At 47.7% G+C, this 19,604-nt stretch overlaps 1 protein-coding gene across 1 annotated transcript; it reads left to right on the top strand.

Moving 5' to 3' along the window:
• Nucleotides 1–10,520: 10,520 nt before the first annotated feature.
• LOC122699569 (C-type lectin domain family 4 member G-like) lies at nt 10,521–14,005 on the top strand. Its single transcript, XM_043911700.1, has 9 exons — nt 10,521–10,657; nt 11,218–11,319; nt 11,613–11,666; nt 11,849–11,911; nt 12,063–12,167; nt 12,500–12,589; nt 12,817–12,965; nt 13,085–13,200; nt 13,455–14,005. The coding sequence occupies exons 1-9, from the start codon at nt 10,603–10,605 to the stop codon at nt 13,591–13,593; spliced, it is 873 nt and encodes a 290-aa protein (XP_043767635.1). The 5' UTR covers nt 10,521–10,602; the 3' UTR covers nt 13,594–14,005.
• The last annotated feature ends 5,599 nt before the right edge of the window (nt 14,006–19,604 follow it).

Genomic DNA, 19,604 nt, shown 5'->3' with positions numbered 1-19,604 from the left:
TATCCACAGAGCCACCAGGGAAGTCTGACTGTTGACTTTTAATGTCTAACCATCCTCCCCAACTCAGCACCATGGCCAGCCTCTCTGAATGGGTGATACACACCCTTGCATATGTAATACATACTTGGTGTGGTTGTATGTGTGTAAGTTACAGAAATGTCCCAGAGCTATATATCTCCAGTGGTTTCTGCTTCTTGTCAACCTAGGTCACTGGGATCTAGACCATGGCCACCTATGCAATTAGTTTATTACTCGTTTGTTTCAGAGGGAGTGCCCATCAGGTTCTTCTTATTCATGAGCAATTGAAAGCATCACAAGGAAAATGGAAAGAACCCTCCACTACCTGGGAAATGCTATTTGCCTTTGTATCTCTACCTACAGAACTTCTCTAAGTTAATAAAGAAAAAAAAAACCCTAAATCATCTCATAGAAAAAGATGGAAAAAGGATACAATGTATAGAAAAGCAAACCAGAAGAGTCAATACATACTTGCAGATGCAATACATACTGCAGATACTCAAAATCTGCAGAAGTCAGGGAACAGGATCAAAAGCCACAATGGGGTGGGGGGAAAGCCACAATGAGATTCAGTGAGAAGCAAAAGGGGTTCTCTGATAAAAATGTGAGGACTTTTTTTTAAAAACTAAGGCGAGGGGGATGTGTGGAAAGTAAGAGAGAGGAGTTGGGAAGGGTGGATTGAAAGGATGGTTCAATCTATTAACAAAGGACTGAAAATGAAGGAATTAAGAAACTCACTTGACAAGTTAGTTTTTTTAATGGGTTGTTTCCACTTAATGGCTATTATAAACAATGCTGCTATAAACATTTGTACACAAATTTTGGATGAACATACTTTTTCTTTTTTCTAGGATAAACATCCAGGACATTAGTTGCTGGGTCATAGAGAGACAAATTAGTTTTTAAAAAGCCAAAATAAACTAAAAGAAAGTAAGAATAGAGGATTTTTTAAATTAAAGTTGAAATAATTGAATAAAAATAAGAATAGCCATGAGTTTTTTTTTTTTTTTAAACAGCATACGTTTATTATTTTGGTTTTGATGACTTAGAAATCTGAGTACAGTTTAGCTGAGTTTTCTCTTTCAGGAAAGAAAGAAAGTGACATCACTCAGTCGTGTCCGACTCTTTACGATCCCATGGACTGTAGCCTACCAGGCTCCTCCGTCCATGGGATTTTCCAGGCAAGAGTACTGGAGTGGGTTGCCATTTTCTTTTATGCATATTAACTCATAAGCTCATAAGAGTCTGAAGAAGTAGAAACTATTAATTTTACTCTCCCATTTTATAGATGGGGATCTGAGTCATAAGAAGATTCATCGATTGTTCTAAGATTGTATTGGTTTGGCCAAAAGATTCATTCATTTTCTTCCATAAGATGGCTCTAGTGGTTCTTAGTTGTCTTTAACTTCATTTGAAACAATTTTGTTAGATTGTATTGTGGCAGCTGTCATATCAGCATGCATTTTTAAAAGCATCAAAATTGGTGAATTTTTGTGTGGCCATTTTATATTGAAGGTGGAAGGAAAGAAAGCAACATTTTTAGCATATTATGCTCTATTATTTCAAGAAAGGTGAAAAGGCAACTCTTCTAGCCAACTCACTGGAAAAGACCTTGATGCTGGGAAAGATTAAGGACAGGAGGAGAAGAGGGCAACAGAGGATTAGATAGTTGGATAGCATCACTGACTCAAGGACATGAGTTTGAGCAAACTGCGGGAGACAGTGAAGGACAGGGAAGCCTGGTGTGCTTCAGTCCATGGAGTTGCAAAGAGTTGGACACGACTTAGTGACTGAATAACAACAAAAAACATAACTGAAACACAAAGAGATTTGTGCAGTGTATGGAGAAGGTGCTGTGAACGTGTCAGTAGTGGTCTGCGAAATTTTGTGCTGGAGATTTCCTGCTGAACGTTGTTCCATAGTCAGGTAGATCAGTTGAAATGGATATCAATCAAATCAATACATTCATTGAGAATAATCAATGTCATACCATGTGAGAGATAGCCAATATACTCAAAGTATTCAAGTCAAGTGTTGAAAATCATTTGCACCAGCTTGGCTATGTTAATCACTTTGATGTTTGGGTTCCATGTAAGTTAATGGGAAAAAACTTTCTTCACTGTATTTCCGCATGCAATTCTCTACTGAAACGTAACAAGAATGTTCCATTGTTTTAAATGACAGTAGAAGTTTTTAAAAATATGTATTTATTTTTGCCTATGCTGAGTCTTCACTGTGGGACACAGGCTTCTCACTGCCACGGCATCTCTTGTTGCAGACCATGGGCTCGAGGGCTTCAGTACTTGCAGCACGGGGGCTCAATAGTTGTGGGGCATGAGTTTAGTTGCTCCATGGCATGTGAGATCTTCCCTGACCAGGGATTGAGCCCATTTCCCCTGCATGGGCAAGTGGATTCTTAACCACTGGATGACCAGGGAAGTCTGAAACCATTCCATTTTTCAAACGAATTGTGATAGGCGATAAAAAGTGGATACTGCATGATAATCAATAATGTGGAATGGAATAGATTTGGGGGCAAGTGAAATGAATTACCATCAATTACGGCAAAGGCCAGTCTTCATCCAAAGAAGGTGAGGACATGTATATTGTGGGATTGGAAGGGAGTCCTTTATATGGGCTCCTTTTGGAAAACCAAACGATTAATTCCAACAACTACTTCTCCCAACTAGACCAGCTGAAGGCAGCATTCTGTGAAAAGCATCATCAATTAGTCAACAGAAAACCCGTAATCCTCCATCAGGATAACACAAGACCACATGTTTCTTTGATGACCAGGCAAAAACTATAAGTGCTTGACCGGGAATTTCTGATTCATCTGCTGTATTCGCCAGACTTTGAACCTTCAGATGTCCATTTAGTTCAATCTTTACAAAACTTTCTTAATGGAAAATTTTTACTTCCCTGGAAGACTGTAAAAGGCACCTGGAACAGTTCTTTGCCAAAAAAGATAAGTTTTGGGAAGATGGAATTACGAAGTTGCCTGAAAAATGGCCGAAGGTAGTGAAACAAAATAGTGAATATGTTGTTCAACAAAGTTATTGGTAAAAATATAAAACTGTGTCTTTTAGCTTTACTTTTAAAACCAAAGGAACTTTTTGGCCAACCCAATACATCTTGTAAAGGGTATATTTGGGATTTAAACCCAGGAAGTTTGACTCAACTAGTAAATAACACCATGTCTTTAAACCAAAAATAGTATAAAGAACAAAGCAGAACCTATTTTTTAGAATCAGGCTAGCCCATGGGGTATACCTAAGGTAAGCCTGGAATGGATATAAAATACAACAAAAATAGAACAGCAATTAAAATAATTTTTTAAAACCCCATTGTGTGAGCTTATATGGTAATATACTGAAAGATCTGGGGGAAACAGCTTCTTAAGGAAACATGACCCAAATAAAAGTTGAATTTCTGAAAATGTAGTTTAGGGACTTCCCTAGTGGTCCAGTGGTTAAGAATCCGCCTCCCAAGGCAGGGGACTTCTGTTTGATCTCTGGTCCGGGAAGTAAGGTCCCACATGCCCAGGAGCAACTGCTGAGTCCTCACTCCACAACTAGAGAGTCTGTGCGCTGCAATAAGGGATCCCATGTGACACAATGAAGATCCATATGCCACAACTAAGAACAGACACAGCCAAATAAATAATAAATAGATAAAAATTTTAAAAAAGAATTTTTTAAAAAAATTTAAAAGCCAAATAAATAATAAATAGATAAACAATAGATTAAAATAGCTTAATTTATTAATCATTCTTTTGTCTTCTTGATGTTTTGACCAAGAAATCCTTTCTACCTGGATATTTCCCCCAACGTTTTGCTTTTCAAATATTTAGATTGAGATCCAACTGAGCTGGGGTTGGCTGTCTTATTTGCCATGACTTGGCTTTCCATAGGGCATGGGACACGGTAGGCACTCAAGAAATATTTGTTAAAGGGATTCACGAGAGGCCAGAGTAGGCAGTCATTAAATATCTATTCAAAGAGTTTGGGTGAAGCTTAAGGTAATGAGTTCCTGGGATGGTGGATATCAGTCTGCATCTCAGCCCACACGTCCCTTGGTGAGCGTAAGTGCAGAGAGACAGCTTTGGCTTCTGGGTACCTGAATCCAGAAGGCTGCCCATCTCATTGGTCAACCCATAGAAACTGGTCTTCAGAAGCATCATGGCGTGATCTGGAAAGGAGTTGCAAAAGTGGGCTGAAAAAGTCCCAGTCTCCATTTGGGGTGGAAGCCTTTTGCTCAGTCTCCTCCCCTTTGATTTTTAGGGTCACTAAAGATTCTTGGACAATTCAAGAGAAAGGAGGGAAAAATCTGAGCTTGCGAATTAGGAAAGTAGGAGAGAAAGTCATTGATTAGAAAATGAAATGAGTTTATGAAACATTTTGTTCTAGTAACATAGTAATTGGAATTCTTGGTTTCATGTGTGACTTCTATGTGGGCAGAAATTGCAGCTGCTTCTTTTTGACATCTACAGCTCCTCGGACTGGGTCTGGCACTTAGGAGGTGTTAAATGAATGTTTGTTAAATAAATGAGAGTAAATATAGAAGATTTAGCACCTGATATTCCCTTTGGTTGAAATGTGCTTCCTCCAATATATTGAGGCTATTGTCTTGTTTCTTTTGGATCTGTGCTTAAATGTTGCCCCTGCCTTCCTTCCTTCTTTCCTCGTGTCCTCCCTCCCTCCCTCCCTTCCTAACTCTTTCCTCTCTTCTCTCTTTCTGCCTTAATTGAAATACTGTTCACATACCATATAATTCACTCTTGAGATTCAATGGCTTTTATTATATTTACACAATTGTGCATCCATCGCCATAACCAATGTAAGAACTTTTCATAATCCCTAAAAATAAGACCCACACTCTATCACCCTCCACTTTCCCCCCAATCACTCCTAGCCTTTGTTGTTGTTTAGTTGCTAAGTCGTGTCTCTTTCCGACCCCATGGACTGTAGCCCAGCAGGCTCCTCTGTCCATGGGATTTCCCAAGCAAGAATACTGGAGTGGGTTGCCATTTCATTTGTCGGGAGATCTTCCTGACCCAGGGATCGAACCTGAGTCTCCTGCGTTGACAGGCGCATTCTTTACCATTGAGCCATCTGGGAAGCCCCACTCCTAGCCTTAGGCAACTGCCAATCTATTTTTTGCCTCCATAGAACAGCCTGTTCTGGATATTTCTTACACGTGGAGTCATACAATATATGGTCTTTTATATCTGGCTTCTTTCATTTAGCATAATGTTTTTGAAGTTCACCCACATCAGAGCATGTATTAAGATTTCATTCTTTTTATGGCTGTGCCATTTCATTGTTTAAATGTACCCCATTGTGTTTATTCACTTATCAGTTGATGGACAGTTGGCTGAGTTCCACTTTTTGGTTACTATGAGTCATGCTGCTATGATCATTCATGTGCAAGTGTTTATGTGGATGTATGTTTTCATTTTTCTCGGAAATTGCTGGGTCACATGGTAATACTATGCTTCACTGATGTAAGAACTGTCAAACCACTTTCCAAAGAAATGTTGCATTTTCGGAAGACCCTTTCCTGACTGTCCTAAAACAGCTGCCCCAAATTGCTCACCATCTGCTCACCCTACTTCATTTTCCCTTCATTCCTTGGTGGAATAGTTTAGAACATTGTATATACTTACTGCTCTGTGACACTACAATGTGTGTTAGTCACTCAGTCGTGTCCGACTCTTTGCGACCCCATGGACTGTAGCCCGCCAGGCTTCTCTGTCCGTGGAATTCTCCAGGCAAGAATACTGGAGTGGATTGCCAGACACTACAATACATGGCACATATTCATTTGCTGTCTATGCAAGATAAATCGCCCTACTTCTTGGGGCTTAAAACTGACTTGTTATTTTACACAATTCCACGATGAGATGGTTGGATGGCATCATTGACTCGATGGACATGGGTTTGGGTGGACTCCGGGAGTTGGTGATGGACAGGGAGGCCTAGCCTGCTGCTGTTCATGGGGTCGCAGAGTCGGACACGACTGAGCAACTGAATTGAGCTGAACTTAACTGAATGGGTTTACGGGGTGACTCCTTTCCTGGTCTTGCCTAGAATCAGTTGGGTTGTTGCACTGGGATGACAGTTGGACCGGCTGGAAGAGCCAAGAGGATTTTTCTTGCTGGAGGCCATGGGGACCGCCTTCTCCTCCACGTGGCCTCTCGTTGTCACCCAGCAAAGTCAGGCTCTCTAACCAGGAGACCCGCAGCACGCCAGGAGCACGTGGGTGGAAGCCGCAAAACACACTGGCCCCCCGGACTCTGATTTCACGTGGTGGCGCTTCTGCACACCCACTGGTCAAAGCAAGTCACGCGCGGGTGTTCTAGATTCTAACTGAGAGGAAATTGATTCCATGTGAGGGGAGGAGTCACAAAGTCACAGTGCAGGGTTTTGTGAAGGAAAGGGATAAGACTTGGTCCAGATGTTTCAGTCTTGCACAGTAACTAAGAGAATTGTCTGTGTTGCAGGAGGAACATGGTCTTGGATTAGGGCACAGACGCGTTTTGGCTAAATCCTGGGTGAACTACCTTTCCTGTCTGAACTTGTGATTCCTTCCTGCGAAAGAAGCAATCCAGTTTTTTTTTTTTAATTTATTTATTCACTTGTTTTTGGCTGTGCTGGGTCTGCTTTCTCTAGCTGTGGCAGTGGGGGTTACTCTCTCCTTGTGGAGCACGGACTCAGCAATTGTGCAGCATGTGGGATCTTCCCAGACCAGGACTTGAACTCGTGTCTCCTGGGTTGGCAGGTGGATTCCTTACCACTTGAGCCATCACAGAAGACCCAGCAATCCAGTTTTATCATCACCCTGATAATCCTCCTTTTAGTTAGCGCCAAGAATGCTTTCAAATTGTGGTGCTAGAGAAGACTCTTGCAGGGTCCCTTGGGCTGTAAGAAGATCAAACCAATCAGTGCTAAAGGAAATCAACCCTGAATATTTATTGAAAGGACTGATGCTGAAGCCGAAACTCTGATACTCTGGCCTCCTGATACAAAGAGCTGACTCCTTGGAAAAGACTTTGATGCTGGGAAAGATTGAAGGCAAAAGGAGAAGGGCCCAGCAGAGGCTGAGATGGTTACGTAGTATCACTGACTCAACGGACATGAATTTGAGCAAACTCTACAGAATAATGGGGAACAGAGAAGCCTGGTGTGCTGCAATCCATGGGGTCTCAAAGAGTCGGGTGTGACTTAGCCACCACACAACAAAAACAAGAAAACAGGTTAAAATCAACATTTCTAAGACCTTTTCTCTCCCTGAACATGGGTAATCCATTTAGCTAGAGTTTTCAGTTGATCTTGGATGGCCAGTCATAGAAAGATTATAATAACAATATCAACAGCAAAAATAAAAGCAACTACTTCTTATGGAACATGGCCAGGCTGAACGTGTTGCTCTGCAGGTCTCTTGAAAGAGTCAGGGAGTCTTTGGGTCACCCCAGAAGCAGAGTCTAAGGATTAGAGGACTTGTAGTTAACCTGGGAAGTGGTTCTAGAAGCCCCTGGAGGAATGTGAGGATAGGAGAGGGAAAGGAAAATGTTAGTATAGGATGTGCTCAGGTACAGGTACTGCTGTGGGCACCTGGGGCTGAATCTCACCGGGGACCTTTGGGAGCTGGGGCAGAACACATGACTCCAAGTTACACCAATGAGTGTCTTCCTTTTAAAGAAACTTCTCTTGTCTTTTCATTTTATTTGATCATGTAATTCTCTCTCATTCCTGCCTGAGACAAGGTGAGAGAATAGGAATCAAATAACAATTTTAAACACAAGGTGGATAAGGTTTGTTATTTCTAAGGGTTGTTGAGAGGATGTGAGAAGGTGGAGTCTGTAAATGCATCTATGCTGCTAAGTCACTTCAGTCATGTCCGACTCTGTGCGACCCCATAGACGGCAGACCACCAGGCTCCCCCGTCCCTGGGATTCTCCAGGCAAGAACACTGGAGTGGGTTGCCATTTCCTTCTCCAATGCATGAAAGTGAAAAGTGAAAGTGAAGTCACTCAGTCGTGTCCGACTCTTCGAGACCCCATGGACTGCAGCCTACCAGGCTCCTCCGTCCATGGGATTTTCCAGGCAAGAGTACTGGAGTGGGGTGCCATTGCCTTCTCCAAAATACATCTGTAAGGGGGTCTAAAATGCAGGAAGTGCTCCTTACCAAAAAAATTTTTTTTTTCCTTTTCAGCGAGGCCCACCCAGGCCACCTGACTTGCTGGTCACTGCCCCCGCCTGGCATTCCAGGGCTCCTTGTCCAGCTTGATTGGTCTTCCTTTTCTTTTGTAACACTTGTGACTTTTTGTTTGTTTTATATTTTATTTTTAAATACTTTTTAAATTTTATGGTGGAGTACAGTTGATTCACAATGTTCTGTTAGTTTCAATCTTACAGAAAAGTGATTCAGTTATACATGTACATAAATCTATTCTTTCACAAATTCTTTCCCCAGTTTTGTTGTTACAGAGTTCCCTGGGGTGTACAGTAGGTCTTGCTGGTTAACCATTTTAAATACAGCAGTGTGTAAATAATTGCAAATTCCCTAACTATCCCTTCCCCCACCCTTCCGTTCTGCTAACCATAAGCTTGTTCTTTAAGACTATGAAGCCTGTTCCTGTTTTGTAAATAAGTTCAGTGTGCTTGTGACTTTTAAAAAAGTGCTTTAAAATTAGTTCATTTATTCATTTTTGGCTGCGCTGGGTCTTCGTTGCTGCATGGGCTTTCCCCTAGTTGAAGCGAGTGGGGGCAACTCTCTAGTTGCCGTGCACAGGCCTCTCATTGCAGTGGCTTCTCTCGTTGATGAATGAGTACCAGCTCTAGGATGCAGCATTCGGGCTCGGTAGTTGTGGCACACGGGTTTTGTTACTCCTTGGCGTGTGGAATCTTCCTGAACTAGGGATCAAACCCAGGTCTCCTGCATTGGCTGGTGGATTCCCATCCACTGTACCACCAGGGAAGTCCTACTTGTGACTTTGAAAAACACAATGTTAGAGTCCTTACCCTCAGCATATGAACACTGGGGGCCAATCAGTCTTTGCTGTGGGGGCCTGTCCTGTGCGTTGTAGAATGTTGAGCCCCATCTTTGGCCTCTATTCACTAGATGCCAGGAGCACCCCCACCAACTGTGACAACCACAAATGTCTCCTGACATTGGTCCATGTCAGTGGGGGAGATTAATTGCTTGGAGTTTAGAGCCACTATGCTATTCAGCTATCTTTTGATTCTGTTCATTGTTGGCTGTTCCCACATCCTGGAAGTGAAAAGTGAAAGTTGCTCAGTTGTGTCCAACTCTTTGGGACCCCATGGACTGTCCATGGCATTCTCCAGATCATAATACTGGAGTGGGTAGCCTTTCCCTTCTCCAGGGGATCTTCCCAACCCAGGGGTTGAACCCAGGTCTCCCCCATTGTAGGCAGATTCTTTACCAGCTGAACCACAAGGGAAGCCCAAGAACACTGGAGTGGGTAGCCTGTCCCTTCTCCATAGTATCTTCCTGACCCAGGAATTGAACCCAGGTCTCCCGATCTGCAGGTGGATTCTTTACCAACTGAGCTATCAAGGAAGCTCCTACTGGAATGTTAACTCCAAGGGAAAAGGAATTTGCTTCTTTGGGGGCATTGACGTAGCTTCAGTTCCTTGGCATGTGGTAGGCATCCAATATTAGTTGAAAGAATGAGTGGCATTTGGAGGGTTTTGTGCCTGGGGATGGTGTCAAGGCTTGCCACATATTACTTCATTTGTTCATCACAGCATTCCTTGGAGGGAGGCCTTGTCATTGTCCCCCTTTACACAGAGGAGGAAAACAGAGGCTTCTAGAAGTTCCATATGGATACCCTATACATACACACCCAATTGTAGAGTCCAGAAGCTTAGCTGACTTCCCCTCAACAATCGGCAATGTTCTCCCTTCTGGCGGAAGAGGACTGAATGAAGCTCACGTCAGTTGCAACTTCTAGCTGGCACCTGCAGCAGAGCTGAAAAGGGATGAGGAGCTGGCACGGGGTGGGGTGGGGGGTGTGGGTAGAGTGGGGCGGGGAACCTGAAGGGGCTTTCTCAGGGACCAGAAGGGAGCGGCCTTGAACTTGACTGGGTTCACCCTGTCTCTCTCTGAAGGAAGATTGCTGTCAGACCTATAAGAGGTGCAGACTGGGCTGGAAAGCGAAGCCCCAGCAGACTCTGGGAAGTGTCGCTGGAGCGAGTACTTGTGATGGTCCACCCGGGATGAGCAGCCTGGAGATGCTGCTGCTGCAACCAGGCCCGGGAGGCCGGATCTGCACATACATAAACACACACGCATGCACACACTTCACTCCCCACCCCTTCCCCCACACTTCTTCTCCCCCTCCACCCCCCCAACTCCCAACTTCCCCTCCCACCCCTCCCTTACTCCAGCCCAGCCCAGCCCGGCCCAGAAAGGGTCCATCTCTGTGATTGGTCCGTGGTTCTCGGTACCAGGAATTGAGATCAGGAAGATGGGAAGGAAGGAAGAGGGTGGGTAGGATGGGGGAGGGATGGGACTACATTTGTATCTACTCCCAGAGCTAGGCGCCTGCTCACCATGGACACTGCAGGGTACAGAAAGTGGGACGGCAGGCAGGAAGAGATCCCTGGAGGTATGAGCAACCGGGCTGCCTCAGAGGTCCCCTTGGGTCCCTCTCTGGCCAGTGGTTTGGGGTTTGATGGGGAAGGGAGGGGCTTTCCAGGTGGCGGTAGTGGTAAAGAACCCCCTTGCCAATGCAGGAGACGTAAGAGATGTGGGTTCATTCCATCCCTAGGTTGGGAAGATCCCCTGGAGGAGGGCATGGCAACTCACTCCAGTATTCTTGTCTGGAGAATCCCATGGACAGAGGAGCCTGGCGGGCTACCATCCATAGGGTTGCAGAGTCAGACAACAGTGAAGCGATTTGGCACACATGCCCACACGCACGGGGGAAGGGAGAGGATCAGCCAAGAGAGAGCTTATGTAGTGGGTGCAGGAAAGACACCACAGATCCTAGAGTCAGCCGGACCTGGTTTCAAATTCCAACTCTGCCGCTTAGGGACTGTGTGACCACAGGCAAGTTACTGCCCCTCTCTGAATCTCAGTTACCTGGGAGAAACCCAAGTGACTGGGGCTGTCCTCGGAGCCCAAGGATCCAGGGAGGAGCTCAGGAGTCCATTTGTGTTATCCCAGGGCACTGGGGACGCTGGGGACAGAGACCCCTCTTCCTGGTCTTGGCTTTCATGGTCATCACAGTCCTGTGGACCCTCATTCTCAGCGTCCTGTTTTCCAAGGGTGAGTGATTGGATGATGGGAGATGGCGTGTGCACCGCCACCCCCCGGGGAACATAGACGTTTTCTGCGCCCCGGGGCACACCAACCAGATCCGGGACCTCTGCCTGGGTCTGAGTGCGAGCACCCACGTGTGCGAGCCTGCGCGAACCTGTGCATGTGCTGGTCCTATGTCGGTGTGTGTGCGCTTCACGTGCGCTGCACGTCTGTCCGCCCCCTTCTGTGCACCCCATGACCCGGGTCCCCGCACTCCCAGGGGCCGAGGGGAGAGTTTTCGAGTCCTCCTCTCTCCGCAGCGTCCACCGAACGCGGGGCGCTGCTTGACCACCAAGGCCTGCTGAGCACAAACGGTACGGAGAGAACAGAGGCTCTTGTCAGAGTTCGGGGGCAGAAGGGTCTCGGACCCCGGTGTTGGAGTAGTGGGCGGGAGCGCGGGGATCCCACGGTCCGCGGGGCTGGCCCTGGAGTTGGGTGGGGTCCTGGGGGTCCCCGAGGGTGACTTGGCGTGTGTGCGGGCGTGGAATCCTTCCAGTCTCCAAACAGACGGCGGTGCTGGGTATCTTGAAGGAGGAGGTCCGAGCGTGCAATAGCTGCTGTGAGTAAGACGGTGGTGGTGGGCTGGGGGCGAGGGGGTGGGACTTGTGGCCGGGATTGGAGGAGGCGAGTGGGAGCAGGGCTCGCGGCGCGTAGGGGCTGGGCGGGCTGACCTCAGGTGTCACGCTCCCGTCACCTCACCCCCTCCCCAGGCCTGGGGACGCAGGCCCAGCTGCAGACAGTCAGCAAGGAGCTTGGAGAGGCAAGGTCGAAGTTGTTGCAGCAGGAGAGTGCCCTAAAAGAACTGAGCGAGCGCGGTGAGTGCGGGACCACCCCTGACCCCTCACCCCGGCTGTTACCCGAAACTTGATTCACTCTGGACCCTTCTGTGACCCCCCCCCCCCACACCTATCCTGTGATCGTGACCATTGACCCAAATCGTGTCCCCCATCCTGACCCTGACCTGGGAACTCTAACTTTAACTGCAAGTCCTAACCCCAATCACAACGGGCACCCTACCCAGCTCTAACAGTCCTTGACAGTGATGTCATTCGTGACCTTGGCACTGACCACGGACGTGGATGCTGACCTTAACTAATCATGATCTTACCCTCGATCCTGACTCTAGCTATACTTTTCTCCCTCTCAGTGACCCAGAGCCTGGCTGAAGCCGGTAGGGACCGTGAGAATATTCGCACTGAGCTCTTCCGGGCACTGGAGCAAGCCCGGCTCGGAAACAGTGAGCACGCGGGGAGGGCGGCGAGGGGAGAGGCTCAGTGGACCCTGCCCGGGGTTCCCTGATCCGCCTGGCCCCGCCCTTTGACCTTGGCCTGGTCTCGGTGGTTCCAACCCTGGGCCAGGGGTGGCGGGGGGGGGGGGCGGGTGTTGTCCAGCATCCCCCTCTCCAATCCACTCGTCGGCTCCACTTGGGAGCAAACCATCTCTTTGACCCTCGCCACCCTGCAGGCTCCTGCAAGGAGTGCCCCGAGTCGTGGCTGCCATTCCAGGGCTCCTGTTACTTCTTCTCCACGCTGCGGGCCACGTGGGTGGAGGCACAGCAGCATTGCGAGCGCTCCGGCGCGCACCTGGTGATCGTCGGAGGCCTGGAAGAGCAGGTGCGAAGCCCGGGCTGCCTGCGAGCCGGGAGAGGGCGGAGTTTACCCGAGGGGCGTGGCCTGGGGTTAGGGGGCGGGGCAGGAGGGACTCCGCCGGCTCAGTCTTCCGCACCGCCCAGGGTTTCCTGAGTCGGAATACGCGTGGCCGCGGTTATTGGCTGGGCCTCAGGGCCGTGCGCAAGGTGCGCAGGATCCAGGGCTACCAGTGGGTGGACGGAGTCGCGCTCAGCTTCAGGTGAGAGAAGGGACCTGGGGAGGCTGACCGTTCGGATTCTAGGGGAAGTGCTTCGGCTAGATCATAGGGCCTCCTTAGGGCTGGGCGGGCCAGACCCCAGGAACCGACTAGGGTTAAATTCTGGGCTGAGAAAGTTATATACCAAGGTGTTAATTCTCAGCATGTGTGGGTTAGACCCAAGTAATAAACAGGTTAGAACTCGGAAAAGCCTAGCTTTTCAGCAACACCGCCTCCCCCCGGTCAAACCACTGCAGCCACTGGAATCGGGGGGAGCCCAACGACTCTATGGGGCGCGAGGATTGTATCATGATGCTCCGCACGGGGTTGTGGAACGACGCGCCGTGTGACAACGAGAACGACAACTGGATCTGTGAGAAGAGGCTCAGCTGCTGACCTTGCCCCTGGCCCAAAGCCGCGCCCACTGGCACTTGTCCAATCGCTTGAGCCGCTCACTTTCCTGGCTCCGCCCACCACCGTGAATTCCCCTCCCCACCCAACTCTAGCAATAACCATGGCACCACCCACAGCCCAAGCCAGTAACTGCACGGGGAGACTTGCGCTCCAATCTCGCTGCAACCCCTCACCCGTGGACCTCACCAAGTCTGCTCCCGCTCCAAAAATCTGAGCTCCTTGGACCCGTGATCTGACCCCCATCGCCCTCCCTAACCAAGGCCCGGCGACTCAGGGATGGAGCTGTTTGAGTTATTTGCATTTTTACTCCAGGTGAGCTGCCTCAAAGATAGGGGATTTTGTGAACCTTCTTGGCAGCCCTAGGGAGCATCAATAAATGAGAAAATGAATCTTGGCTCCTGCCTCTGATCTAAGCTTTATCTCAGAGACTCTAATGTAATTCATGTGAGTGACCCTGACCTCAGGGGCCCACGTGCAAGCACGTGTGTCCGACTCTTTCCTACTCCATGAACTGTGGCCCACCAGGTTCCTCTGTCATGGGATTTCCCAGGCAAAAATACTGGAATGGGTTGCCATTTCCTTCTTCAGGGAATCTTCCTGACCCAGGGATCGAACCTGCATCTCCTGTGTCACCTGCATTGGCAAGCAGATTCTTTACCACTAGAGTCACCTGGGAAGCCTCCAGGGGCTGATGATTTCACCCCCATCCCAAACCCAGTGTGTAAGTTGCATTGGGTCAGGGGGGTTGTAGAGCCCTGGGAACACAGGAATGAGTCAGACCCTGTCCCTATGCCCTGGGACAATGTGACCAGTGACTAGACTGAGAAATGCATGGAGGAGTCTCCTGTGTCCCCAGAAGAGGGACTCTGCTGAGATGCTGCAGTGCTGGCCCAGTTCCCTGAGGAGACTGTCACCCTGTTGAGATTACAGGTAGCCTGACACAGGCCCCGACACAGAGATGGGAGAGGGGCAGCTCAGATCTGGTGAGCCGAATCCTTCTGTCTTGGGCACCCCAGGTCCTGTGAGGAGTTCAGGAAATACATCCAGAAAAGATGGACTTTGGAAGAACAATGGGATTTCAACTCTGACAGTGGAGCTGGGAAGGGAGGGCTTTGCAGACAGAGGGTGTTGGCAAGTAGAGGGTGTCTCTGAGCCCATTTCGGGGTGGGGGTGGGGAATGTGAGGAACACACAGCCTGAATTTATCAACTGGGGACTTTTGATCTGAATTTACCCAGCACTCCCATCCTGGGGACCTGGAGGCTCTCCCAGGTTTTCCAGTGGAGACAGGTCCAACTGTCCAACCGAGGGGAGTGACAGGCTAGCAGCATTTAGTTCGGTGCAAAGCTGAGTCCAGAACCAAGCTGCCCAGCCCTGAGCGCATCCATTGAACAGGAAGAGGAGGGATCAGCACCGAAACTCCCTGACCAGGCGGAATCTTTCAGTGTCTCTGAATCCTCTAAACTGCAGCCCAGAGCAAGGCAGTGACCTCGCCCAGGAGCTGTCTGGACTTCTGGACAGATATTGTACCTGGCAGACTGTTGGTCAGATTGATGGATTTCTGGATAGTCAGCTAGGGAGAGTGCATGAGCTTCCTACTGCCGCTGTAACAAATGTCCACCAGCTTGGTGGCTTGAAACAATATACAGCTATTCTACACTTGTGGAGGTCAAAATTAGTTTCACTGGGATGAAATCAAGGTCACCAGGATCAGGGTCCCTCCAGAAACTCCATATGACCCAGCAATTTCACTTCTGGATAGATATTCAAGGGAATTGAAAGTGGGTTCTTTAAAAAAGTTTTGGCTGGGCTAGGTCTTAGTTGCTGCACACAGGCTTTCTCCACTTACCTTGCATGGGCTTCTTATTGTGGTGGCTTCTCTTGTTGCAGAGAACAGGCTCTAGGGCTCACAGGCTTCAGTAGTCACGGTGCAAGGGCTCAGTTGCTCCACAGCTTGTAGAATCTTCCCAGACCAGGGATCGAACCCATGTCTCCTGTATTGGCAGGCAGATTCTTAACCACTGAACCACCAGCAAAGTCCTGAAAGCAGGGTCTTGAAAAGATATTTGCATACCCATGTTTACAGCAGCATTATTCACAATAGCCAACCAGTAGAAGCAACCCAAGTGTGCATCAGTGGATGAATGGATAAACCAAACCAAACAAGCTCATCCATACAATGGAATATTATTCAGCCTTGAAAAAGGAAGGAAATTCTGACACATACTGTAACAGTATGCTGTGTGAAATAAACCACTCACAAAGGACAAATGCTGCTGCTTAATGGATACAGAGTTTCAGTTTTGCAAGAGAAACAGTTCTGAAGATCCCTTACAGAACAATGTGAATATACTTTTTTTTGGCAGCACTGGGAATCTTAGGTCCTCTAACCACAGAGGCCTAACCACTGGCCCACCAGGGAAGTCCCCAGTGTGAATATACTTAACACTCCTGAAGTGTCCATTTAAAAATGGTTAAGGTGGTATGATTACAAGGGAAGAAGAAATGTTTGGATGGAGGTAGCTCTTTTTCATCACAAAATATATTCATTCTACATATAATACATTTCATAAAATTTTATGAAACATTTCATAATGTTTTTAATAAAAGGCTGAAAAATGCAAAAAATAGTGGTTAACATGGTGAATTTTTTTTCAGGTTTTAAAACTTTTTATTTGCATATTAAAAAAATTGTGCATTCCAATAATTAAAATCATTTGAACAACAACAACAAAAAAAAATGGTACTCTGATTAAACTGCATTTTACAGCCCGCAGAACACCTTGGACCAGCTTTTTACTCTAGATTTCACTGTCGTCCCACCCAGCTTCCTCCTTCACCAACATGCAAGTTCTTTTCCTTCCCTGCCAGGCACACAGGCAGATAGGAGAGGCAGGCGCGGCCTGCGTTGTCAGTAGTTCTCCATTCTTTGATGTGAAAAGGGGTAGCACAGTCATTTAAACTCGATCCAACCTCTTTGCATCTTACAAAGTTAAACAGCTAAAAGAAGTAAAATAAGAAGGCAATGCTTGTGGAATGTACAGTGCATGCTGGCGGCGCACGCTTCATTACGACTCGCCTGCTTGCTTCTCCTGTTCAATCGTTTCTTTCGAAGGCAGTGGGTTTTTCTCTTGCGTTTCCGTTTTCTTCAACTTATCGAACTTCTCAATCTCAGCCATATCGGGCTTGTCAGACTTTGTTGCAGAGGGCGCAGAGCGAGCTGCGAGCGAGTGAAGTCTGGTCTGCGCTGTGGCCGCCGCCGAGTGCCCATGGTGAATTTTATCTTATGTGTATTTTTCCACAATTTCAAAATTTTTATTTTCACTTTATTATTGTTATTATTTTTTTGCCAAGCTGCCCTACCTTGTAGGATCCTGGTTCCCCAATCAGGGATTGAACTCATGCTCCCTGCAATGGAAATGAGGAATCCCAAACACTGGACCGCCAGGGAAGTACCCCAAATTTTTATTTTAAATGCACTTATTTTCAAGTTAACAAGTTTTGAGGACTGTGTACAACTGTGTAGCCACCATTGTATTGCAGATACAGAACATCTCCATCAGCCCCTAAAATTCCTTCTCATCCCTTCCCAGTCAGTCCGCATCCTCTTCCTTCCCCCAGGCCACCATGACCTGCTTTCCATCAGTATTGACTAGATTTGTCTTTCCTCAAATGCCATATAAACTGAGGCATACAGTGTAGAGTGCTGTCATTTGTTTCTTTTTCTTTTTTTTTAAAAAAAATATTTATTTATTTTTGGCTTCAACGGGTCTTAGTTGGGCTTGGTGTTGGGGCTCTAGCTGCAGCTCATAGGCTCAGATGCCCTGAAGCATGTGGGGTCTTAGTTCCCTGACCAGGGACTGAACCCACATCCCCTGCATTGCATGCTAGATTCTTAACCACTGGACCACCAGGGAAATCCCTGAAGTTTGTTTCTTTTCATTGCCAGATCATTTACTACTGGCTGGCTGGACTGCCTTTTGTGTGTCCAGTCACCTGTTGACAGATGTTTGACTTGTTTCCAATATGAGACTATGAATGAAGCTGCTATGAACAATCTTTTTATGGATTTAAGTTTTCACTTCTCTTGGGCAAATACCTGGGAGTGGGTCAGATAGGAGGTGAGGATTAACTTTATAAGAAATTGCCAAATGGTTTTCCAAAGTGGTTGCACCATTTCTGCACACCCAGTGCTCAGTAATGTCTCGAGCCTGCAGTAGCTGGGATGGGGGGGTATTTTTTTTTAAGATTTATTTATTTGATTTTTGGTTGTGCTGGGTCTTCATTGCTGCACACAGGCTTCTCTAGTTGCGTCAAGCAGGGGCTACTCTTCATTGCGGTGCTTGGGCTTCTCATTGCAGAGACTTCTTGTTGCAGAGCACAGGCTCCAGGGTGTGTGGGCTTCAGTACTTGTGGTTCCCAGGCTCTAGAGCACAGGCTCAGTAGTTGTGGCACACAGGGGTTTAGTTGCCTCGCAGCATGTGAGGGATCTTCTTGAGCCAGGCATCAAACCCGTGTCCCCTGCACTTTGCAGGCCATTTCTTAACCACTGGACCACCAGGGAAGTCTGAGGGTATTTTCGACCCAACAGAGTCTTCAGCAGTTCCAGAATCAGGTGCAGGGGCTTATCTAGAGAAAAGCAGGAGGGCCGGAAGTGAGGCTGGAAACTGAAGCTGATATTGTGGGAAGGCAGGAAGCACGGGTTTACACGTGCCTGATAACACGTGTTTTCACAGGAAGATGAGACTGGGGGGCTGGGAAGCAGGCAGTGGTGGAGGGGGTCTCTGCTATTTGGAATGGCACTCACCCACTCACTCAGAGACAGATAGAAGGGTGGTTGACTGTACCACAAAGGGAGGGCTTCTGGGGATGACAATAGACGGCACTTCAGCAGACCAAGGAGGAGGTTGGCCCCAGAGAGAAGCTGGAGAGAGGAGAGATGATGGAAGAGCAAGTCTGTGTGAACAAGGAGCAATTTCATTCATTCATTTAGTGCAATCATTTTCTCACCCAGAAACATTTCTTGTACACTTATAATACATCAGGCACTGGAGTTACAGTGGAAAACAAGAGGTCAGCAGCAAGGGACATGAAGGAATCTAAAAAAATCTCAGGCTGAGCAGAAGCAGCCACCCACAAAATATCAATATTATAGACTCCATGAATCCATTTATATGAAGCCCTAGAATAGGCAGAAAATCAAGCAAATAGAGACAATGTTGATTGTAGAATCTAAGGATGGGTTTTCATTCTAAAACTCAAGCTTTCTGTATGCTTGGAAATTGTCATAATGAAATGTTGGGGTTCAGGCTGCGGCTGCTGCCTTCCTGGGGCTCACAGTCTGGCCAGGAGAGGAGGAGATGGTGAGGCACGATAGAAGGTGGTGAGTCCACACGGGGAGATTGGAGGTGGAACATTCTGGAAACACAGTCCCTAACTCCTTGCCCTTCTAGCCTAAGGATGAGGTAGGGCTTGTGCTGGGAAGCAGGGGGTTCAGGGCAGAAGAGAACCCTTGTGACCACCTTCTTATCCTTTCCCAGTAGGTGTCCCCACCAACAACCCCTGTGCACCCACACGACCTCACTCTCCAGGGCCGAGTCAGCAAGTCAGAGATGACCTTGGAGCCCAGCCAGAGTTTCCTTCATGGAACAGCCCTATCCATTACCCCCCTTTCCAAGGAAGTGACCTTGGGACAGAATAGCCTGTCCTTTCCAATCTCACTCCCTGAAATTCCAGGAAACCCCCAGGAATCCCTGGGGCATCTTACCAGATTGGCTGGGGTGTCTGAGGAAGCCCCCAGGCTAGGACAGAACACATGCTCCTCTGGCCCCCCTGGCAGCCCCTTCCCCATCCACCTCACCTTGCCCCCCGCCCAACTCTTGCCTCTCCTATGTCCCCACACCCACTCACAGATGGCTCAAATGGATGGATTTCCCAGACACAGGCAGAAAGGCCACACTGCTTCCCTCTCACTCACAGGGTGAGCCTAGGCAC

This window comes from Cervus elaphus, chromosome 9 (assembly GCF_910594005.1).
Source record: "Cervus elaphus chromosome 9, mCerEla1.1, whole genome shotgun sequence".
In the NCBI taxonomy this organism is placed as follows: domain Eukaryota; kingdom Metazoa; phylum Chordata; class Mammalia; order Artiodactyla; family Cervidae; genus Cervus; species Cervus elaphus.
The sequence above is the reverse complement of the archived record's forward strand: the minus strand, read 5'-3'. Positions and strand labels throughout refer to the sequence as shown.

Excerpts from the sequence above, each read along its gene's own strand:
- LOC122699569 (XM_043911700.1), top strand. The coding sequence starts at position 10,603 with ATGGACACTGCAGGGTACAGAAAGTGGGACGGCAGGCAGGAAGAGATC. Across the intron at positions 11,912-12,062 it reads CCGAGCGTGCAATAGCTGCT|GCCTGGGGACGCAGGCCCAG; the intron begins GTGAGTAAGACG and ends CCCCCTCCCCAG. Across the intron at positions 12,966-13,084 it reads TCGGAGGCCTGGAAGAGCAG|GGTTTCCTGAGTCGGAATAC; the intron begins GTGCGAAGCCCG and ends CGCACCGCCCAG.